Source organism: Ruditapes philippinarum, unplaced genomic scaffold (assembly GCF_026571515.1).
Source record: "Ruditapes philippinarum isolate M1 unplaced genomic scaffold, ASM2657151v2 ctg4162_1_1_1_1, whole genome shotgun sequence".
NCBI classification, from domain to species: Eukaryota; Metazoa; Mollusca; class Bivalvia; order Venerida; family Veneridae; genus Ruditapes; species Ruditapes philippinarum.
The window spans coordinates 8,367-31,988 of NW_026861764.1; the positions used below are offsets into that span (position 1 = coordinate 8,367).

The 23,622-nt window shown below is 31.6% G+C and overlaps 1 protein-coding gene across 1 annotated transcript; it reads left to right on the forward strand.

The window, feature by feature from the left end:
• Positions 1–13,438: 13,438 nt before the first annotated feature.
• On the forward strand, positions 13,439–23,362 carry LOC132716735 (uncharacterized). Its single transcript, XM_060700063.1, has 6 exons — positions 13,439–14,083; positions 16,497–16,637; positions 18,367–18,476; positions 19,032–19,088; positions 20,394–20,532; positions 21,061–23,362. The coding sequence occupies exons 1-6, from the start codon at positions 13,937–13,939 to the stop codon at positions 21,196–21,198; spliced, it is 732 nt and encodes a 243-aa protein (XP_060556046.1). The 5' UTR covers positions 13,439–13,936; the 3' UTR covers positions 21,199–23,362.
• The last annotated feature ends 260 nt before the right edge of the window (positions 23,363–23,622 follow it).

Here is a 23,622-nt window from a genome sequence, read left to right on the forward strand (position 1 = left end):
TCTTTGTGTAATGACAATAGCGTAGTATTCAAGTATGGTTTTATGTATGATTTTAATTTAACCTTTGGTTTAAACAAATCTGTTGAATGATTCACAATAATTTATTGTAACAATAGCAGCGTAAATATCATTTATAACATTTTTATTATTTTAAGGAAAATCTTGTGCATAACGCAGAACGTCGCAATTTTCTAAAAAATCTACATACTGGTTAACCTGGTCTTGTTTAACATTATGCCAGTTTATGATTTTACGGTCGCATGTTTGAGTATCCGAGAAGTTTGGCCTACCATCGTACTCAATGTTAAGTGTGCAAATGATTGGACGGTGTGTCGATACGTTAAGCGCGTTGTCGTCAACAATTTGACAGTCTTTGACATATTGTACGTATGAATCTGGTAAAACTACATAATCTATCAAAGTTTCTCTGTTACTGTTATATGGAATGTTGCTGTACTTTGCTCCGCGGCAAGATTTTAAAGTATTTATGGTTTGAAGGTTATATTTCCTAAGTAAAGCGAGCAAAAGTGCACTTCGAGGGTTTTGTGGGATTGTGCTTGTTATTCGATCTGACTTGAGTTCTGTGTTATAATCCCCCATTACTATTAATGTGCCTTTGTCTATATACATGCAAATTATATTTTCTAGTTCTTCGAGACAATTTCTGTATACATGCATGGGGTGATTTCCGCATGGCATATAAATCTGAAGAAGGAAAATGTATGTTTCCGGTTTTATCATAATTTGGATGCCAATAAAGTATTTTGAAACAATATCTAATGGTGTAATATATGAATTCCATTTTTTATGCCATAACATTGCCAGACCTCCTTTCCCCACCCTTCTTAAAGATGGCATATCAAGGTCGGGGTCCGAAACAGAGAAACTTATATAGTTGTTATTGATACTGTCTGCATTGTTTGAAAGTTTTTGTTAATGATAGACCACGCAATTGAAAGAACAGAAGATAAGCTTTTGAATAAAATTTGAAAGGCAAGTCAACAGACATTTTTTATTTTTTTCAAAAATGCTACGCGTTAATGAGCAATAACTATTAGACGTCAAGCTTGACCAACATAAAACTATAACAGGCCTGTAACGTCTAATCTATTGGACTATACTTATTCTTGTACTCTTCGTAGGTTTTTGTATTTTCTGATCGCAGATCAGTAAATACATAGCTAACATCCACGGTCTAACACAAAATTTCTTTACAGACCTAACAACGCAAAGTAGTTCTCACTCAAAACTGTTTAAAAACCAGCAATTTAAAAGAAAGAACATTTTTTATTACAAGTGTCCAACAAATTACAACACATTCAAACTTTAAAAGTAGCGTTGGCTTATAGAATTGTCAATAAATGCACACTCACAAATTACGCGGATGAATATGACTTTAATCAATGAAAATGCTATTTTTAGCGATGTCGATTACCGAATACTTCACAAATAAATCTGACTGCCGAGTAGTTGAATATATAGTTTCTACATGTTGGACTGTTTGGGCGAGAAGATTTTTTGCTAAATTATTTACTTCAATTTTAAACAACAGGTTTACCCTGAACAAAATACCTCGACATTACCCTAACCCGAAATGCAATGGAAATTTTAATTTAGAATGACTTGATTTTATTCAGCCTGTGCGGCTTTAAAAACCAGAAATGCAATTTAGAATAAGTTGATTTTATTCAGCCTTTGTTTTTAAAACTTCTCCGTGGCGCAGGGGTAACGCGCTCGTTTAGTGTGTGAGAGGTCTGGAGTTCAAATCCCAATCGAGAGTCAACATTTTTTTAAATTCTTTTTTTAGTGTCTGCCACGATATGCAAGGATAAAGTGTGGCTATCATAAAAATTGAACATAAAGGATTTTTTGATGCAACTCTAGTTATGTAAAATTCCGTATGTATCAAACTCTGGTGCCCTGCAAGATGAATTAAAGTACATAAAAATAAACTTATACAGGAAAACACATACAGATATACAGTACGATTTAGATTGCAAAGATCAGAAAATAACACAGAGCTTGCAGCCCTTTGATTAATATTACAAATGGTTTGTTGGTAATATTACAAATGGTTTGTTATGTGCACCGGAACTGGTAAACCGAAAACAATCAGATTAAATGAAGCGGTATTCTTATTAGAAAGTGGAATCAAATATCTACTAGCAAGCACATTTGGTCTTGAAACAATTTGATAATTTGTATGAAGACAGAGAAAGTTGAAAACTGTGTCGGAACCGGTCAAACAACTGTACGTATTTAATGTCTATTTGAATACAGACATTTTTGATGTGAACATTTGTACAAATAAATATAAAACAAAAGAAAAAAAAAGAGAGAAAAAAGAAAACTTGTTAATCAACGGTCATTGGTCAAAACTAGACTTTCAACATTTCACGGACATATCGTATGCTTGTACCACGAGTTTTATTGCATTCATGAATCCATAACACATTAATAATTTCAAGTACGAAAATATATAAAAGAAATTCTGTAAAAATTATTCTAAACACCCCATAAGGTGCCCATAATAAAAATAGCCTTCTGTACGGGAAACAACCTACTGTTTAGAATATAGACTATAATAAACAGTGTTGCCTCCCTTGGTTAGAAGAAAATTGCCGTGGGTTTCCCATTTATGTCATTTTTGCTTTTATTTTAAGATTTGTTGATTAAAAATGTCAACAACAACATATATTTATTGACTATTATGAAATTTGAATGATTATTAGCGACTTTTGAAATGTCGTCTGTATTCGCTGGCAAAGGGGTCAAACTTGTCTTAAGGTCAGACACACACATTGATATTTCCATAGACTTACATTATAAGAAATGGTCCTTATCCTACCTTAAAATTGAGTTTTCATGCTAAAGAGGTAATTTTCTAGCAGAATGAAATGCCTGACACATAAAAATGTTCCTGTTATATAGGGGTAGCCCATAGGCATTTGGTTTCGGGATAAAACGCCTTTTCGAGGTTTGAGGAACTCAAATTTGATTGAATGTAACGATTTTTAACGTAGATGTCTCTTTCCAAAAAACCGTCATTTTTTCCGATATTACTAATCTTTTAGTAATATCGGAAAAAATGACGGTTTTAGGAAAGAGACATCTACGTTAAAAAAAATCGTTACATTCAATCAAATTTGAGTTCTACAAACCTCTAAAAGGCTTTTATCCCGAAACCAAGTGCCTATGGGGTAGCCAACCAATTTTTTTGCAATATGACTTCAAAGAGGATAACCCCCATTTCATTGAAATTTCCTGCTGATCACAGGACTGACATACACTTTTTATGAATGCAAATATCCAAGTCAAAATTATCACAGAGACTCATGAAATATTTCATTTTCTTCAGAAAACAATGTAGTGTTACTCTTTAAATTAGTTTTTATACTTAAAGATACCCCACTTTCATCCAGTCACCTCATGTATAAATTGATAATCATATTTCAACATCTATAATAATTATTATAGATGTTGAAATATGATTTTTTTCAAAACGGCTTATATTAAGTTTTTTTATATATATGATCAGTACATGTGCTGGGATTGACAAATATGCATTTTATTTGGATTTTAAAGGCGTTTTGAGCTCCAAACCCCAAGTGTCTGTGTTTCAATATTGGTTGTTCGGGATATAAACGAGTACCTTTATTTGTGTTAAAAAGAAATAGTTACCTCTGCTTCTGCTTCCCTATCTTCTGCTCGCTCCATCATGGCGTTTTTTTCTGCAAGGGGAGAAAACTAGCTGCTTTAAGGTTTAAGGTTTATTTGAATAAGTCAGGCCCATATGGGCATGTGACAACATAAAACAGGACATACATACAAAATAATACAAAATGGCAAATAATATGTAAAAACAAAAATACTACAAAATGGCAAATTATAAAATGGTCATACAACTCCATGATGTAATAAAATTACAGAAATAATTGAACGGAGTTGACTGGTAATGGAGGATGAGAGAGAAAAATCAAAAATCATTGCGAGAAAAAACAAAGAGAAAAGACATAAGTCTAACAAGCTAACATTATTTAAATAATAACATAATATTTTTGCAAAATATGGCAAGTTTTCAAAAGGATATCCTTATTACTATGGTTCATTATTTTTCAAAATTTTAAAGCACTTGGACGTTCATAGAAATATTTATCAAGATACAGCTTTCTTGTATTAACTAAATGTGAACATTCAAAAAGATAATGTAATTCGTCGCCTAAAGAGTTACTGGTACATAGGTTACAAGTTCTAAGTTCTCTTGGAATATCATCAAACCTTCCTTTTTTCAATAGAAGTTTTGTGATTTTATACTTCTAAATTTAAAGAGAATTAAAGCTAAATTCATAGGTAACTTGCTGAGGTATGGCTCAAAAACAAAATCCTGTTTATAAATTATTAATTGTACTTCTCCAATTTTGCATAAAATGATCACGCAGTCTTAAGTTGACAGTATTCTTGAAATGAAGCAGGAGATTCCACATTTTGATTTATCCAAAAATGCGACAATCCAAGATCATTTAAATTATTTCGAAACAAAACAGACCCAAATCTGATTTATTATTATTCAGAGTATATAAATTATGAGTTGTTCTATATAGAATGCTGATTATCTTATCATCGTTTAGAATTAACTATTTTACCCCAGTAATTGAGAACTCTAATTTTAATTTGTGTTGAAAGTGGGGTAAATACCCAACTCCCCATAAATCATAACATTTGGAGTACTCTGTTTCAAACTGTAGAATTGTCTTTAGGTATTTTAATTGAAATTTTTATCCACAAAATAGATAAATACAGAGTCCCTAAAAGAAAGCCCAACACGGCACAAATTTGAAAATGTTGCAGGCTCGGTTTGATTGAGCCTGTTCATGGACGTACTGGAAAGTGCAAGTTACCGTCACGCCCCCTAGCACCGGCTTAAGCAGAATTCAACATTTAAACGTGAAATAGTAAAATTTGAATTTAGAAACATCCGCAGATGTGTTCATACGGCGGTTATCATGGAACCTTCAATGTGACACTTCCGTGCCATTCCATGAAAAGCGGCGTATGGTCCCCAAGTAATAAAAAGCGTGTGCCCTAAACGAGAAAACAATGGGCGGAACTAAATAAAATGGAATTTTGAAAGGGGATCAGAGGTTATGAAGCCTGCGTATCACAGATAAGACGTCAAAAGACAAATTTAAAAAAACACTCACATCTTCAACACCCCAAACTTCACACCCATACAACAAAATGGGTGCTATCATTGTATCAAAACAAGTGTAATTGCATATCTATTGGTAAATTAAGTATCCTAGATTTCCTAATTACAGAAAACATGGCTTTACGGGCTTGATCAATAAGGAATGTTTTAGTTCTGCTGAATTTACCATTAAATGAAAATTGGACACCAAAATATGAGAAATGCTCAACAATTTCAAGGACAGTCCCCTCATAGTGAAAGTTAGGCATATTACGCAAACCTCTTTTGGTTTTCCAAAATATAATAACTTTGGTTTTATTTGTATTTACTTCAAGATTCCAAAGCTTGGAGTAGTCAGACATAGCGTTTAATGCTAACTGAAGCTGCTGAGAGCTCTCTGACAATATTACAGTGTCATCTGTGTATAATAGTAAATACAGTTTAAGATAAACTTCCATTTCATCATCACTTAACATATCATTTATATGTTCTTTTAGAAACTGCAAACCTTCATATTTATCAGACATAAAATTAGTTAGATCATTCAAGAAAAGAGAAAACAATATTGGAGATAAGTTTTCCTTGACTTACTTCAGTATGACTAGTGAAAAAATCTGAAATTGTATTATTCGAACTAACACATGACTTAGCTTTGTCATACATATTGTGTATTATTTTTAAAGCATTTCCCATCAATATTGTATCTTAATAATTTATGCCACAAGGCAGTGCGATTTACAGAATCAAAGGCCTTCCGATAATCTACAAATGCACAATACATTTTTTTTTCCATGTGCTAGATATACGTCCACTAGAAGTTTTAATGAAAATATGTGATCAACAGTACTATAGTGCTTCCTGAAACCTGCTTGTTCTTCACATAGAATGTTGTTTGATTCCAAGAAGTCATTTAATCTGTTATTAAGTACCGAAGTGAAAAAGTTTTCCAAAGCAACTGAGTATTGTTATGCCCCTGTAATTATCCGGATCATTAACATCCCCTTTATTTTTATACAATGGTAAGATAACTCCCTTGCTCCACCACATCCGGAAAGATACCAGAGTCTAATATAATGTTAAAAAATAGCTTAAGTACAGACAGCAGATTATCAGGAGCATTTTTGAGATACTCATTAATAATATTATCAAATATAGATGGACTTTTATTATACTTAAGCGCCTTTATAGCCTTATCTATTTCTTGCTCAGTAAATTGCGAATTCAGTGCCTCATTAAACATTGGTAAGTTGTTAACATTAAAATTATCTACGTCATTTTCATTTCTTAAAATATCTGCATTCAAATTACTGAAATACTCATTTTATTTATTATCACTTTTTTATCAGAAGAATATTTATATAATAAACTCCAATAAGATTTAGGATCACTATGCTTTAGTCCTCTCAGTTTTTTATGACATTGTCATTGAAACTGTTAAACTTTTAATTTAATTCTTTTTTATATCTTTTACTGTTTATCATCATAAAGTTTTTATTACCTTCGGTTTTATTTTTCTTATAGGTATTTCTGCTTAGGTAATATTCCTTTCTAAATTTCGAGCAATCTTTATCGAACCGTTTTTGGTCAATTTTGCATTTTTTCTTTCTGTGAAATATTTTTTTTCTTGTATTAAATTACACCTTTTAGCAGCGTTAGTTATGATACTTGACAGTTTTTCAGTCAAGGAATTAATACATTCATCATTGTAATTATTATCGTTTAATATTTTAATAATTTCTTCTGTTATATTATTTGTATCGATATTATCAAACTGATTAATATATAATCATCCTTCAGATTTTTATCCCATGTTGAATTTAATAATGGCCTCATTGTTATCGTTTTGCGAAACCGAATTATCTACATTACAAGTAAGATCCTCTCCAATAATATTAAAACATAATTCTATACCACAATGAACATCAGAAAATAGTGGATTAAAATCTGTCACATCAAAGTGGGTTACTTTGGGAAAGTTAATAGCAGACAATAAAACATAATCAATCAGACTAGTATTTTGTAGTTGTGCATTTTTCCAATATAGGCATCAGCACCACATCGACCATTAGCAATATGGACATCTGTAAATTTACAAACCTGAAGAAGTCGATTTCCATAATTGTTACAGTTATGCATATCACGTGAGTAACGATCGACAGGAAACCTAATTCAATAAGACGACTTTGTCCAATCAATTGTTTTGTACTGTTATCAAAAAAACCTATCAGCAATGTACTTATTTAAGTCTGTAAAGTCAGCAAGTCTACCACTTTTTGCATTAAAATCTCCAAATATACAAAAATCACAGTCGTCATAAACAGTGTTGAAATTAAGAATAATATTTTCCAATCCAACAAACAAATCTAGTGAACTATATTTAGAACTTTTTTGGAGGAATATACACTACTCCAAATATGCTGGATCTGTCTTTAAATTTAAACCATAAACAGTTTTCAGTGGCGTGATCAAGAAATACTACATTTTTTATCAGAGAATTTTTTATAAAAACCCCAACACCTCCAGATCCACGTTAACAATTATCGGTCTGTTTTATAGATCTAAATGTATAACCCTCAACATTAACATTATCAAATTGGTCTAGTTTAGTTTCAACTATACAAAATACCGATATCCAAAGTCCTAATAAAATCAATAAAGTCTGGTATCAGTAAACTTGGAGAACCAAACCACAAACATTCAGAAAGTAGATTTAACTATTTGAGATTCAAATGAATGCAATAGAAGTGGTCATGATTTTAACTTTATTTTTGCATCTTCATGTTTATGGTTATTTATATCAAACACATCATTCTCGTTGTTTGAAATATTATATTGATTACAAGTAAGAACTGGCACTTGTTCCGGAACTTTGTCAATCACAGCCATGGTCAGTAAGAGATAAATAAACTTGTCAACATCGCGAACAATTTTCAACAGAAGAAAGAAACCAGAAATATCAAAGTTATTTTGACTAGTAGAAAGTCTGTCAATGAGGAATGGTCTCATCCTCCGACACATCCTAGATGAGGTGCTCGATCCTAGTTCCTTGAGATCTGCCTCGATACCAATGTCAAACAGGTCATCCGGGGAAGAGATGATAATGTGTTTCCTCTTGTAAGTACAATGAATGTTCCCATCACGAGTGTAAACATTGGATGTATCATCACACTTCTTGACTATGTGAAGAAGTCTTACACGCAACTGTGTCATATCCTCGGTGATAAACACGTTCTTGTAGACTTCTGATTTCTTCAAAAGTTTCTTCAACGAGAATAGTTTATGGAGTTTGCCCGCGACACAAAACGCACAATGATCTGTTGCTTTGACTTTGTAGGGTGGCAAGCACTAATATCATCCACTGTGAATGTATAATCATCAGGGTCAGACTGGTCAAAAGTTTTTAATTTGTTAAAAAGCTACACGGTTTGAGGAGAAGAGGTGCCTTTTCATCGTACTTGAAATTGTGGATTCTTACGTTTTCCCGTCTTGTGTACTGCTCTAAGCGGTCTAGCTCGTATTTTCCTATACGGACGTTGGCCTTGATATGATTGCTGGTTTCCTCGGAAGCACATTTGTCGATACTCGCTTGTAATTTGTCAAATTTCTCACTAAGAAGATCATAAACAGAGTCCGCAAGCACAGATATTTCTTCTTTGGATAATTTATTTGCCTTTGGGCCACTCATGGTTGTTGTTTGAAGTTGTGGAATATGTAGAAATTGAATATTTTGTATTAGAAATTTACAGCATGGTCGCTGCCATTTTACCGGAAGCGAGACCCAATTAACACACTACTTAAGTGTCGTAAGGGGGAGCAATCGCATAGACAAGTTTTATCATCAGTGTAGGCGTATAGTACAGTACACTTGTAAGAACTGACAAAATCTTACTTTAAAAATATAAACGTAACAATCTTTAAAGCTTTGGTGACAGTTATGTGGATTTTAAGGGGAAACTTTCGGCCACTGATACAAAGTGGTAAAAGTCATCTCCAACAACAATGCATACACCGTTTCTGAAGTACAATTAATTAGGCCTACTAACTTTCAGTATACAGCCCATTCCTGGCCAAATTGAAAAAGAAATGAACAGTAGATCTACTGCCAATCTAGATTATTTTTGTTTCCCCGTATGTTTTACACAGGGCTGCTTATTAGCCATTAATTAGATTATTGTTGAATCACCGCTTTTTAAGTTGTTGTTGTTGTTTTTTTTAAGTGTTCGACCCAGTTTAAATAATCATTGAATATTTCAAACATTTACAACAGTTATCAGGGACAGAATATAAATCTTATGTTCATGACTATATACATGCTTATCATGTCAAATCCGATCTTCTTAAACTTTACTGAATAAATAAGTTTTGTATGTGTATGTGTGTACGAACGCGCGCGCGCGTTTACATGATGGAAACGATGGTTTACATTTAATCATTAGAACCTTGGTTACGTGTACAAACAGTTTTGAGGGATAAAAAAAATGAGCTGCGTCACGACAAAACCAAAATAGTTGGTTTGCGACCAGCATGGATCCAGACCAGCCTGCGCATCCGCGCAGCCTGATCAGGATCTATGCTGTTCGCTGTCAGTTTCTCCACTTGTAATAGAGTTGATAAACGAACAGCATGGATCCTGATCAGACTGCGCGGATGCGCAGGCTGGTCTGGATCCATGCTGGTCGCAAACACATTATGTTGGTTTTGTCATGACGCGGCTCAAATGCATACGATATTAATGATTGCTGTTTCTAAATGCGATTTTGCGTTTGAAACTTGGATACTTGAATGGATAATCATATTAAGTTACATTCATGCAGTCTCTATATCATATATAACATTAAAAGCAACATATACAGATTACTTGTCAAGTAACGAGACAAAAAAAGAAGAAAGAAATAAAACAAATAAAGTAATAAAGTTTTCTTTTAAAAGGAAAGGCTTGCACAGTTGTGCCTTCATCCCAACCCTTTAAAATTGTTTTTTTTTGGTTTCAATTTATTATCACAATTTTTTTTGAATTACGGTATTTGTATATCATAAAGGGTTTATTTAGTTGGGTTTTTTTTGGAAAAACGAATATTTTTTGTCAAAACGATTTGAAATCTATTCTCTATTGTATAAAACTAATAAAGAAAATGATCAATCGTAAAAATACTAACGTGGAGATCTATCTATCAAACTGAAGGGAAACAAGTGTGCACATTTCATTTCCCCTTTTTCGCAGAGAAATCATTCGTTTGCTTTATAGACAAGTAAATGCACTAAAATACTTCGTTACGCGATAACAATTAATAAGCATGTATCAACTATGTTACACGATCACAAATACGATGCGCTATCTGTAGATCAGCACGTGGCAAGGTTAATGATATGCATGGGCTATTTTTAGATTACCTCACCAAGAAGTTGAATTGCGTTCAGTAGATCTAAATATAACTCGATCATGCGTGATTTGGTAAGCAGGACCACCCTTTGAAGACGGAATACTACTACAGTCACCATTCTCTATTGTATAAAACTAATACAGACAAAAAACAATTATTAAAGAAACTAACTTTTGCGTCTTGAAAAACAATTGAAACGGAACAATTTCGTTTATAATTTATTACGGTTTAAACCGATAAATCAAGTAAAAATAGAAATCCTATTTATATAAACAAACTGGGATTACCGAAGTAACTAAAATAGCTTAGATTTCCGTAATATTACTTCGTCTGATTCCGCATTATGACGGAATCGCCCGAATTGTCACGATTGCAATCGGAACTACATCGGCTATTATCATTAATCCGAAGAGTGACGGAAAAGGCCGAAAAGTTGCGATTGGCACGATTGCAGCTGGTTTCCCGTTCAATCATGCACTAACAATTGGAAACAATTGGAAACAGGAAACCACCTTACCGGAACAAGTTATTCAAAACAAATGGCTGCAAGCCAAAAAATTACAATATAGTGGGATCATATGGTGCTTGAAAACGGTGAAATTGTTCACCTTGTGATAAAAGAAAGAAACTTTGCGCTATGGTAGTTCAAAGTATATATGTTATATAGGCTATGGGCTATGGACCCAATTTGAAAAATTCAAAAGGCCGCCATTTTCCAAGATGGCCGCCAACATGTCCGAAAATTAAGAAAATACCCTTTTGTTGACTGTTTGTGGTGATAATACAAATGGAATATTACAATATTTTATTATCCATTGTGTTAAAATTGTGTTATTGAGATATTTTTTCAATTTTGTGCTTTTTGTAAGGTAAAAAGGTGAAAAAATATGGTAAAAATAATTAAAAATCACATATTTGTACCTTTTAATAATAGATTTACACAAGTTGTCTTGTTGAAATACTTTAATACTCTTTATAAGTTGTTTGTATACTGAACATAGTACTGTGACTGACGATTTGCATGCATGATATGTGCTACGTATAAGGTCAAACCCAAAGAAAGCTCATAGGACAGTCTCGAAATTGGCACACAGACATTTCTTAGGTTTTCAAAATGTGCATTACATACTTACGGTGCAAAATTGCTCGTTATACTTATATCGATAATTTCAAGAATGTTTTGCTTTATTTTTTATGATTAAGTAAATAAAGAATTAAGCATAGTTACTTCCCTTTGTTTGACATTCCCCATTTGTGTGTAGCAGAAGAAAACTTCCTGTGCAGGTTTTTTTTTCAACGAAACGAAACAACTGTTATGTGAAAAGTTTCAAGATTATACAATATTTGCTGAAAGTTAGGTAAGAGGTTTACTCTCCTGATGTTGTACCCTTGCTTTTTAAATTATATTTATCATAATGCAATCTTTAATTTAACACCCTACTGCACTAAACCGAACTTCTGATATTAAAAATTGAACTATTGTATGATCAGTTCATTTCTGCAAAATTTTGATGCTAAATTTTCCACTATTTTGCTTATGTATGTATACAGAAATTCCAGGTACATATTTGTATTTTTAACAGTCGATTTCACTGCAATAAATGTCTATATATAATATGCAACAAACAATTAACAAAAGGAAGTTCTGTGAATATTTTATAAAACATTTTTGTACTTGATCAATACAATGTCCTGTTTGGCTCCTATACTAAATCTATTGAGAAAGAGAAAGAAATATCAATATTTAATCATTTTTGGTCTTCACATATTTAAGTTAAAAATTGAAAATAATTGGATAAAGTGAGGAATATTGCCATCATAAAAATAACAAGCTCTCGTGTGATAAACATCACGGACGAAAATACATTTACAGATTTTAGAAGACATTATAAGACATAAAATATAGAGGTTAAAGGCCCATTATGTTCCAGAAATGCTTTTATTTTTATTTCTCAGAACGTTTTTTATTTCTAGTGTAATTTAATAGTTTCTTTAAAGTTACTCTTTGGTCAATTACCTGAATTAACGTTTTTCTTCTGTTGCTTTTGTGCAATTAGGACAGTAAAGTGATTTAGTACTTTGTATTATTTTGTATGGAAGTCAAAATATTTACGTTTTGCTTGATTTTATGAATTTAACGCTACTTTCTTCCAGTATCAAGCAACTAACATGCTTTAAAACCATAATTTAAACGTTATAAAATTCACGTATGCACTTTCAATTTATTTGTTTCTGAGGCATAAGCAGAACATGCATGTGCATGTTTTGAAAATAAATAGCCGTTTATGCTATTGATACCTAGGCAAGATCATTTGAAACATGTCTCAGAATTTCAATTATTTACCATTTTAAGTACGTACTGCATATTGAAATTCTTACAAAGACTTCTAATTGCCTTTTTAAGAAGAATTTTAAAAACAACATTAACTCTCCAAACTCCGAGATACAGATCATTTGTACATGTACCTGTTCGTTCACATAATCTAGAACAACACAGATAATGTTTGTAAATGTAATAGAAATACATGCATCGTTGTTATGTACCTGCTTGATACCATGTTTTTAAAAAAGGTAAATGGGAAATTAAAATGGAAAGATACATTGTTCCAATGGCTACACAACTTGTATTTAAATTCATAACAATTTTTTTTTCAGTGTCAATTTCTTTATATACGAGTATTTGTGTGTGTACGCCTTCAAGCGTGTCTGTCTTTGATCTATCGAGTGTGTAAATCTGCGTATACGCACATTCACACACTCACATACATTTTTGCATGATTTCATTGCCAAATGTACATGTATATGTCTAAAGTATTGCAAATGAAGTTTGACTTCACGTTAAATGTAGATCATTGTGTGTACCAACACTTCAATATATAATCACTGCATCTTGTATAAATTTGAATATTTTAAAGTAAATGGTGAATAATACATACATTTTATGTTTCTCGATATGTTACTTTTTGCAAGTGTATTTATAACCTTACTGCTGATTTTTCTTGAGAAAAGTAACATCATATTTTCATTCTAATTTATCACATATGCCGAATCTACAAATTAGAAAATGAATGCTGGAATTGTGTTTGATCAAAGTCTTTTTGGTAACTTTAGGCATAGTCTGGCAATGTTCTTTGTCTGTAGGCTCAAAGTTCAAATACATAAAAGTATCAAAGGTCAAAGTAAATAATAGAATAACAAAATAACTTGTGCTACAAAATCACCACCATTATCCCAGCCATGGAAACCTCTAGATATGTTAAACGCCTATGATGTCATAAGAATATTATATTTCTTTTTATGCATTGCTTTGAAATATTCAAAGCTTACATTGCCGCACATTCATTCCACCAAGTGAGCAGCACGCATCATGGATGTAAGCTTTATTTGGCTGTTCGTTTGTATGATATTCTACATCATTTCCTTAGCAAATGGTTTTAAAATTAAGACGGTCATTTTCCGAGTTCGCGGTAAACGACATGACGCTCGCAAATGTGCAATGGATATTCTAAACGATGTAAGTATTTTAATAAGTATTTTACTATTTTAGTTACATGCTGGTCTATAAGAATTGTTTTTTTTTCTCTCTTTTTTTGCTTCCAACAATTTTTTAAAATTCTATTTTATATGTAATCTGATTTCTAGGCAGCCAATGGATCTAATAAATATGTTTTTGAAATGAATATAAGTCCATTGCATTTATCTAGTATCAGCTTTTTAAATCGTTTTAAATACATTGTACATTTGTTTTTTCTTTTTTATTGCTTTCATATATAAACACGAATAAACTTTTAAGTTAGAAATCAGCAAGTAATTCGTAATAATTTTATAAAACAATAAATTCTATATTTATGACCGATAGTCATTCTCTTAGATCTGCAGCTGAATCTTCCAAAACAAGTTAGAAATGTAAAAAAATACTAACTTGGCTTGTCAATTCTTTCCATATGCTAGCCATCTTTACTGTTCAAAATTATGTCCAATACACTATTTCTAGTAACAGCTTCATGAAATGATGTCTCTTTTTTCGCCATATGAAAGTCAGGTAAATCAATGCACAGTCTTATGCGGCCATTTTAATTTCGGCGTGGACTGATCAAGTGAGTCCATCAAGTGAGACCAATGATTCACTGGGCAACTATCTCTCTTCTAAATTTCTCTTCACTTTCGTGAACGTCTCGGGGTGAGTTTATTATTTTGATGTGATATTTCAATTTGAATTCGCCCACAGCTAAACGCTCATAATTATATTATCATAAAGAACTGTTTCTACAGCAATGTATTTGTCAACAGAGTCAATTTTGTCGCCACTTATGCTTGACATGAGTTCTATACGAGGATTGGCGCTCAGTAAAATAAAATAGAGACAAATGAAATCCATACACAACGCCATAAACGGCAAAAATACTGAGCCTGGCCATATATGTTGAGATTATAGCAAGATACTTTAAACGTTTCGCTTCACCGGCTTTAGCAGACTTCAACATTCAAATATTAAAATAGTGAAACTTTAAAATTAGAAACATCAGCAGATGTGTTGACACCGCTGTCACTGTAGAACCTGAAATGTGACGCGTTCTTGCTGCTATTCAATGAAAAGCAACGTATGATCTCCCAAGTTAAAGAATACGTTAGTCAAAAACGAGAAAAGAATGGGCGAAACTATATAAAAGATATCATCTTTGATTACAGGAACTCCACTGAGGCCTAAAAGCCTAAGAACATAAAATTTAGATTTCTTACATAAAACATATGGGTCACTTAAAACAAACAGATATGTAGATAGTGAAGAAATTAACTCTAAAATAAATTGAAAATCGTATTTTTTTACCTTTTTTATTCTGATTTGAGTTAAAAGCGTTGCAGCGCTTTTCAATTGTTGGTCATTTTCCACAAATAGTTTTTCTGGAGAAATGGAGGTAGCAAATGATCTGAAATTTTGCACACAAGTTATTTGTCTAGACCTACATCAAAAGGAATAATATTCCGGAAAATACCTTTCAGTGGCGTCATGCCAAAAAGCCTTAATAATTTACAAAATAGAGCTGAAATCTTTCTAAGAGTAGATATTTTGAGAGACTGCAATCAGTAAAAGGTCTTCACGATTGGTGCAATTGTACTGTAAGGAAACGTACTTTATTTCGTTTTTGTATTATTAAGCTTTGCATTTTTATTGTTTTGATTTTAACAAACTGAATGAAATGATATTTGCCGTCAAATGTTTATTTAAAAAAATGACGTGCGCAAAACATCCTTTCTCCAATGATGAAAGTTTCAGTTCTTCCGCGACTGATGTAAACTCTGTCTCGTGGCTTTTCAGATCTACACAATTTTGAAATGGTTTTATTTTTGTGCATTTTGTGATAAGCTGAAATTTATTTTATGTTCAGAGTAATTATTTTCAGATTTCAATGTTTTGTTTCACTATTTCTGGATTATGAAGAATTTGTGAAGACTAGCTTTTGTTGTGTCTTTATTCTTTTCTTTATCTTTTATCCTTTATCTTGCTTCCAGTGCATTTCACTGCTCAAAATATTGTAAATCTAAAACCTCTTCATGCTGCCTGTAAATGTGAATTATTCTAATGAGTAAATATTTAAATTACTACTCTCCGGTAGTTTGAAGTCACTTTCAGAAGTCATGTTATTAATTCCAATTGTCAAATTGTGTTTACAATTAATCAATCAATCAATCCATCAATCAAACAATCAATCAAAATTAAATAAAAAAATTGATGAGTAAAAAAAATGAAATAAAATGAAATAAATAAATAAATTAATAAATAAATAAATAAATTAAAACATAAATAAATAAATATTGAATAAATAAGATAAATAGAAATTGTTTTAAATAAAATAAAAAAAAATAAATGAATATATATATATAAATATAAACAAATGAATAAGTAAATAAACCTTTATAACCCACAGGACTTCATTATTGGAAGTAGAATAGCTGACAAAACAGGAAAATGCGAGAAACAGACAAGGTCCTCCGACGAATTTCAAACGACAGAACCTGGATATGGATACGTGGAAAAAGTGTACACGAAAAAAGGTTTTCAACCAGCGGTATGTTTTGTCCATTTTTATAGTCAATTTTTCGGTCGTTTATAGACTTAAAAACAGGAAGAAAAAAAATGTTAACAGTTTGGCTTTTATATTATTTGATCTTCTTTCTAATTACTTTTGTTAATTTTCATTTATTGGTAGCCAATATCTTTGTAAAACTATGTTATAGTTCTTTAGCTCGATTTTGTCGAAGAAAAATTTGTTTTCTTTTCCTATTTTTATTAATTTATTTATCTATTTATAGGTAGCCATTATTTATGTTAAACTATTTATTATGTGTACTATAGCTCGACGTTTTGGACCAATATTTCAATGTTTTGCTACAATCAGGTTGTCGTTGTCGACCAGAAACTTTATCATTGGCAATTTTGTTTTATATTTCTAAATGGATTATCTTCAGACTTGGAGACAGCAACCTTTTGGACAAGTCCTTCAAGTGCAGTAGACCTTGACCTTAGAGATATAATGTTTCAATTTGTTTGGTTTTACTATACTTGGCTATAACTTCATTATTTATGAATGGATTGTCTTCACTTGGACACAAAAATCATTTTGACAAGACCTTTAAGTAAACTATTGTAATTATGACCTTCACTCATCAATGCCATTGACCTTAAAGGACAAATTATTGATTTCTTTTATTTTTCCTATAATATGCGGCTGTAACAGTTACTTTGCTATTTATGGATGAATTATCTTCATACTTGAGCACAACTACATTAATTAAACGTCTTAAAGGATTAAACTCAAGTTGACCTTTACGTATAAATGACCTACACATTTAATGTTCAAATTATTATAATGCCAAAGTTTCTGTGGTATACTTAAATATGACAAAGTTAATAATTTATTGATTGTCTTAATACATGTCCGAAGCAATTCTTGTGGCAAGACAGTTAAGATAATCTAATTAAATTCGACATTGAACTTGACATTAAAGATCAAATAAATGATTTTTGATTCAATTTGCCATAACTTCGTTATATATATTTATAGATTTATTTAAACTAGGACAAAAGAAGAAAAATTCACATATGACCAATGAATCAACTTGACTGTCAAGTTCAAACATTGACTTAAGCTTACAAACCTCTTTTTAAAAAATATTTAAATATGACTTTGACCTTTAGTTGACATTTATTCACTGTCAAATTATTGAAATTTCGTAAATTGACAGAACTTGACCTTAAAGTGACCTTGACCGCAAGGTTCAAGTTATTGAAGTTTGCAAATTTGCGTTAATTGTCATCGCTTTGTTATTTATTTACATATTTGATTAACCATCTGACAAAACACACATGACAACAACAACACGTTGAATTATTCTTATATTACCTTAAACTTAAATTTAACCTTGACCGTCAAGCTCGAATTAATTTGTTAAGGTCAAATTATTGAAATTTCCTTAACTGTCTTAATATTGTTGTTTATTTATTTTAGGATTTAATCCATTCTTGGATAAAAAAACACTAATGACTGAAATGATGATTAATCTGAATATGACCTTAACCTTTTAATTATGACATTGACCGTCAATATCAAATATAAAATTTGAATTTCATCTTTACAAGAAAATCATGTTTTTAGGAGTAATCATCACAATTCTTCCTCTAATGTGTTTGACTTGAGAATTTAGAAAACGTCGAGCTAGTACCCTTCAAGGCGGTGGCTAATGTTTTACTCTTTTAAGATACGCATTTTGAATTATTTTGTGATTGTGTTATTGAAGATCTCACCAGAAAGACTAGCTACAGAAGATGGCATTTTTAACTTTACCGGACCTCTCAAGATAGGGTCAAGGCTGGATTTTAATTTCGCTAGAACGTCACCTGTATTTTAGTAACGATTTTTATTTCATTACAATACAATGTATTTGTTTTATATTTAAAAAAATATGTGCTTCTTTCTACTCAACTAAATAGCAACACCTATTGACTTAAAGATTCTGTATGTTGTTCTTAAGGTTGTAACCGCACTTAAGTGAAATTTTATATTTGTATATAACTATGCTTCTTAAACACTTTCAAATATCGAAGAATATGTAAAATATGCACTGCAAATATTTGTCCACATAATGTATAATCATTAAAATAAATGCATTCATTTTGAAAAACTTGACTGAAACTTTGAGTATCAGAACTAAGCGTTTATAGTTTGATTTATTTTATTCATTCAACGTCACAAATACTTTATTCTGCTGAATTTAACTTTATCCCCTGTGCCAAAAACTGTGAGTTTTGCATTTCCAGGAATGATAAAGTAGAAAATAACTAATAGTCATACTGCAGCATTTCGTTGCTAGGATACGATTGTACCAATGTCCAGTTCATTTCCCTCGAAAACAAGAATGATTTTTAGGAAGAAATGAGATTTTTAAATTTATTTTATTTTAAGCCATATCTTGTTGATGCATGGCGAGGGCAGCAAATCATTCTGGAGCTTGAGTCTTAGGTAATATTCTAAATATCATTGAAATATAGAACATGTGTAATGAAATGTTTACATTACGTTACTTTGACAACAAGATATAATTTGAGTGTGGGCGTCCTTTCTTTATAATAGTCATTTTAGATTTTTGGAGGATATTGCAAGATATAGAAAAGTGCTTAGATTCTAGAAACACCCTCTGATTCTTAAGTACTCGTATGCATGGCCTCGATTTAAAGTCTGATCAGAAAGACTGTTTAGTAATTTAATTGGCCAGCCCGGAGATCAATCCCACAATGTCGAGATTACAAGTCTCGCGCTGTAACCGATTGAGTTATGCGGACAGGCTGCCTTTTGAAAATACTCTGCTGAATTGTAAATAGGTTATTGCTTGTTTTCGTTAAGAATCTTTATTTTAATCATTATATATCCATATAAGACAAAAGATTATTATTTGATTTATCAATTTTTTCATTCGAAAGAAACACATATAACTTAAATTCATTAATAAAATAATTTCATACATTTGTCTTTTCCCAAAATATAAGACTTCACTACATACAATGTACCAATGATTTATAACTGGCGAACCAATGTTCAAAACAAATTATGATTAAACAAAATTGGATTATCTTCAACATTACTTCATCTAGAGGAATCATTCAAGAAAAAAGACTATGCTTGTCAAATAATCATTCGATATTCAACATCAGAACTTAACCAGAATTTCATACTTCAACATCCAAAATGATGTGTCAAAGAATGCGTAAATGAATGATTAAGCAAAATTACGGGCTTAAGATGCTTCTGTATTAATTTTATAAAGTAATGAATATGCAAAATTTCGATTTTAATATTCTTATTGATTTTCATTTTCTTATTCTTATTGATTTACACATTCTTATTGAGTTTCATTATCTTATTAATTTTCATATTCTTATTGATTTTAATATTCCTATTGATTTTCACATTCATATTCATATTGATTTTCATATACTTATGATTTTCAAATTCATATTCTTATTGATTTTCATATACTTTTTTCATATTCTTATTCTTATTGATTTTTATATTTCTATGGATCTTCTTATTCTTATTAATTTTCCTATTTTTATTGATATTCATATTCTTATTGATTTTTATATTCTATTTGATCCCCATATTCATATTCTTATTAATTTTCTTATTCTTATTGATTTTCATATTCTTTTTTTCATATTCTATTTGATTCTCATATTCATATTCTTATTTATTTTCTTATTTTTACTTTTTTCGTGTATCATTTTAATATTCTTTTCGTTGATTAAATACATGGATTTGCTTCATTAGCGTAAGGGAGAAAGATTCAGAAATGGGGATAGTGAACGGTAACGCTCTAAAAGGAAGAGTGATCACTTTCGATGGGGCCACCATGTGTCCGTTGAATGAATGCAAGTTTTCACTTGTTATCAGCGACGGTAAAATACAGGTAAGCAAGATTATTAGTGTCACAGGGTAAGAAAAATATGCAGCCTGACCGGGACTCGAACCCGTGACCCTCGGAATACCGTACCGCGGCTCTACCGATTGAGCGTTCCGGCCGCTTACACATCATCTCCCCTAAATAGTGTACAGTTCTGAACCGTAACATACTCCCCTGCTCTAATGAAATTTGTCCTCGGATTTCACAGAGTTACAGAGCAATGTGAATTTACTCTGAGCTATATACAGTCACGGTCCCCCGTTGGGCGCCAAATGTCACAGGGTGAGAAAAATGTGCAGCCTGACCGGGACTCAAACCCTGCACCCTCCAAATACCGCTCCGCGGCTATACCGACTGAGCTATCCGGCCGCTTACACATTTTCTCCCCAAGATAGTGAACAGTTTTGAACCGTAACATTAGGAATTGAAACAAATTGTTCATAATTGCGTCATATATGAGATATGTTTCTATATTTATTCTTCAGTTGGTTAACAGGATCATGTCTAATAATTCTATTTTATTTACTTTTTCAGATCCTTGTCGGTGATCACTATTTACAAAACAGCACAACGGTTGTAGAGTTGGCAATATTACGAGAGATGGGAAAAGTGGTGTTTTCTGCATCTTCAGAGAATGATATTACATTCAATAGTTTTGAGTTTACAAAGTAATCAAAATGGGACTGACGCTGTTTTGAATTGATTTTTTTATTAAAACAATCGGGAAATTTGCTAACATTGATTTTGATAGAACAATTTAATAATTGAGCAATCATTTGTCATGAAGAATCTTTTGTTTAGCTTTTATTGTAGAATTTTTCAATGTGTTGAGGTAATAACAGTTACTGATTATTCTGAGGGTTCATTACGAAAGGGACTCCACTGAGTTTTTTTGACATTGCGGATTTGAATTTATTTTCCCAAGATTTGGGTACCAATTGAATAAGGTCAAGTCCAGTAATTTGTGTGCAAATTGTCATTCCCTCATCCTGTTTTATCAGAAAAGTATAGTTATTTTTATTGTAAAAATTGGCACAAAAATGAAAATCGTTGCAACGCTTTCACTCAAATCAAATTTCGCATAAAAAAAGAACGATTTGAAATTTAATTATGTCTATATTTCTTTGATATCCTTTGTGCAGATTTTTACATTTAAAGTGCTACACTCGATTTTTGAAAGATTTTCAATTTTATGTTTATATGTTTTTATGCCTTTGCACGTCAGTGGAGTTCTTCTGGAAAACCAGTATAAAGACAGACCAGCCCTGTACTTCCGGTTTAGTCTTTTCTGGCATAACACTACTTGCAGCTTGATGCTTTTTTGTAAAAGAAATTCATTCCTTTGGAAGAACTTTTCCAAAATCAAAGTAGGACAAATTGTTTTCCGCAAAGGCAGCAGATTAAGGGACGAGTCATTTTTGGTAATTGTTGATAATAACTCAATTGTATGTCTTTTGTATGTATTGATACTTCAATGCTCACTATATCCTTTGATAATAATATAAAAGGCACTGCTTTCAAATGACCAATTCGTGATATCGTTATAAAACATATTACGTATGACACTTAGATTCATGTAATTCGTGATATCATTATATTATGTATAACACCAAATTTCATGTAACAGTAATATAACTTACTGGAATTGAAATTACTTACTGGAACTGAAATAACTTATTGCAACTAAAATTTACTTATTGGAACTAAAATGACTTATTGGAACTTAATTTTTGCACAGTATGTTTTACTTAACCTTTACCGTGCTATTTACCCGTGCAGTCAGTGCAGATAAATATCAGCCATCACATCCGGGCGTTCTGATCATAGTCTGCACTGTTTTCTATTCATTCAGTTTATATTTCGAAATCGTTCCTTTAGTGGCAAATGCTTTTCTCCAAACTGAAATGTGGACAAGTCCATTTAAGGTTTATTTATCGTGGTGAAAGATAATCGTTTTTTTTATGATCAATTCAAACAATGTGTTCTTTAAAAACTTAATCTGTGTTATGTATAACATGAAAACGATATTAGCAATTTACTGTTTTTTAAAGCTGAATTATACTTTTTTATATATGGAATAGTTGATACTGCCTGGTACAACGTAAAAAGATGTCAGATTCACTGTTAATTAACTGTAAGTTGAATTTTGAGATCATAAATCCAGAAAATTGAATACCGCTCAAGTCGGTGCTATGGGGTGTGAGGGTGTCGCACTTTTTCGATCAAACCGAGTCTGCACTTTTCATTTAATTTTATTGTAATTAAAGCTTCCGAGGGATCATTCTTTCTCCAGCTTTTTAGAATTTCTTTTGGTTATAGTTTTATTTTCTATTTGAAATGGTGATGAATGCATGAGTCATTCTTATTTTGTGAAATGAATAAATATTACATTTACATTTCTCATTTAGGATAAATTGTTGTTATCTACTTCGTTAAATGATAGAATAGCATTTTTTAACGACGGTACATAGTTTTTCTTTATTTTATTAAATGAATGATGAAGCATTTCTCAATTATGATATATTGTCGTTATCTATTTTGTTAAATGATAGAATGTAGCATTTCTCAACGATGATATATTGTTGTTATTTATTTTGTTAAATGAATGAATGAATGAATAAATGAATGAATGAATGAATGAATGAATGAATGAATGAATGAATGAATGTAGTATTTCTCAATGATGATATATTTTTGTTATTTTTGAATTAATCTATATAGCTGCACATGAACGTTTGTTGATCACAAAGCATATATGTTACTGAGATGATTATTATATAAATATGACTTTCCTATTATGTTATTTTAGAAGTTAGTTGATTTTGGTAATGGATCTACATGTATGTCTTTAATTTATCTAAACTACACTTTTAAATTTAAAGAAATGAGCTGTGTCATGACAAAACCAACATAGTGGGTTTTCGACCAGCGCAGTCTGATCAGGATCCATGCTGTTCGCTTACAAAACCTATAACAAGTAGAGAAACTGATAGCGAACAGCATGGACTGATCAGACTGATCGGATGCGCAGGCTTGTCTGGATCCATGCTGGTCGCAAATGCACTATGTTGGTTTTGTCGTGACGCGACTCAAATT

Bases quoted from the DNA above. Each gene is read 5' to 3' on its own strand.
- LOC132716735 (XM_060700063.1), top strand. From the start codon at position 13,937: ATGGATGTAAGCTTTATTTGGCTGTTCGTTTGTATGATATTCTACATC. The intron at 14,084-16,496 runs GTAAGTATTTTA...TATAACCCACAG, and splicing joins CAATGGATATTCTAAACGAT to GACTTCATTATTGGAAGTAG. The intron at 20,533-21,060 runs GTAAGCAAGATT...TTACTTTTTCAG, and splicing joins TCAGCGACGGTAAAATACAG to ATCCTTGTCGGTGATCACTA.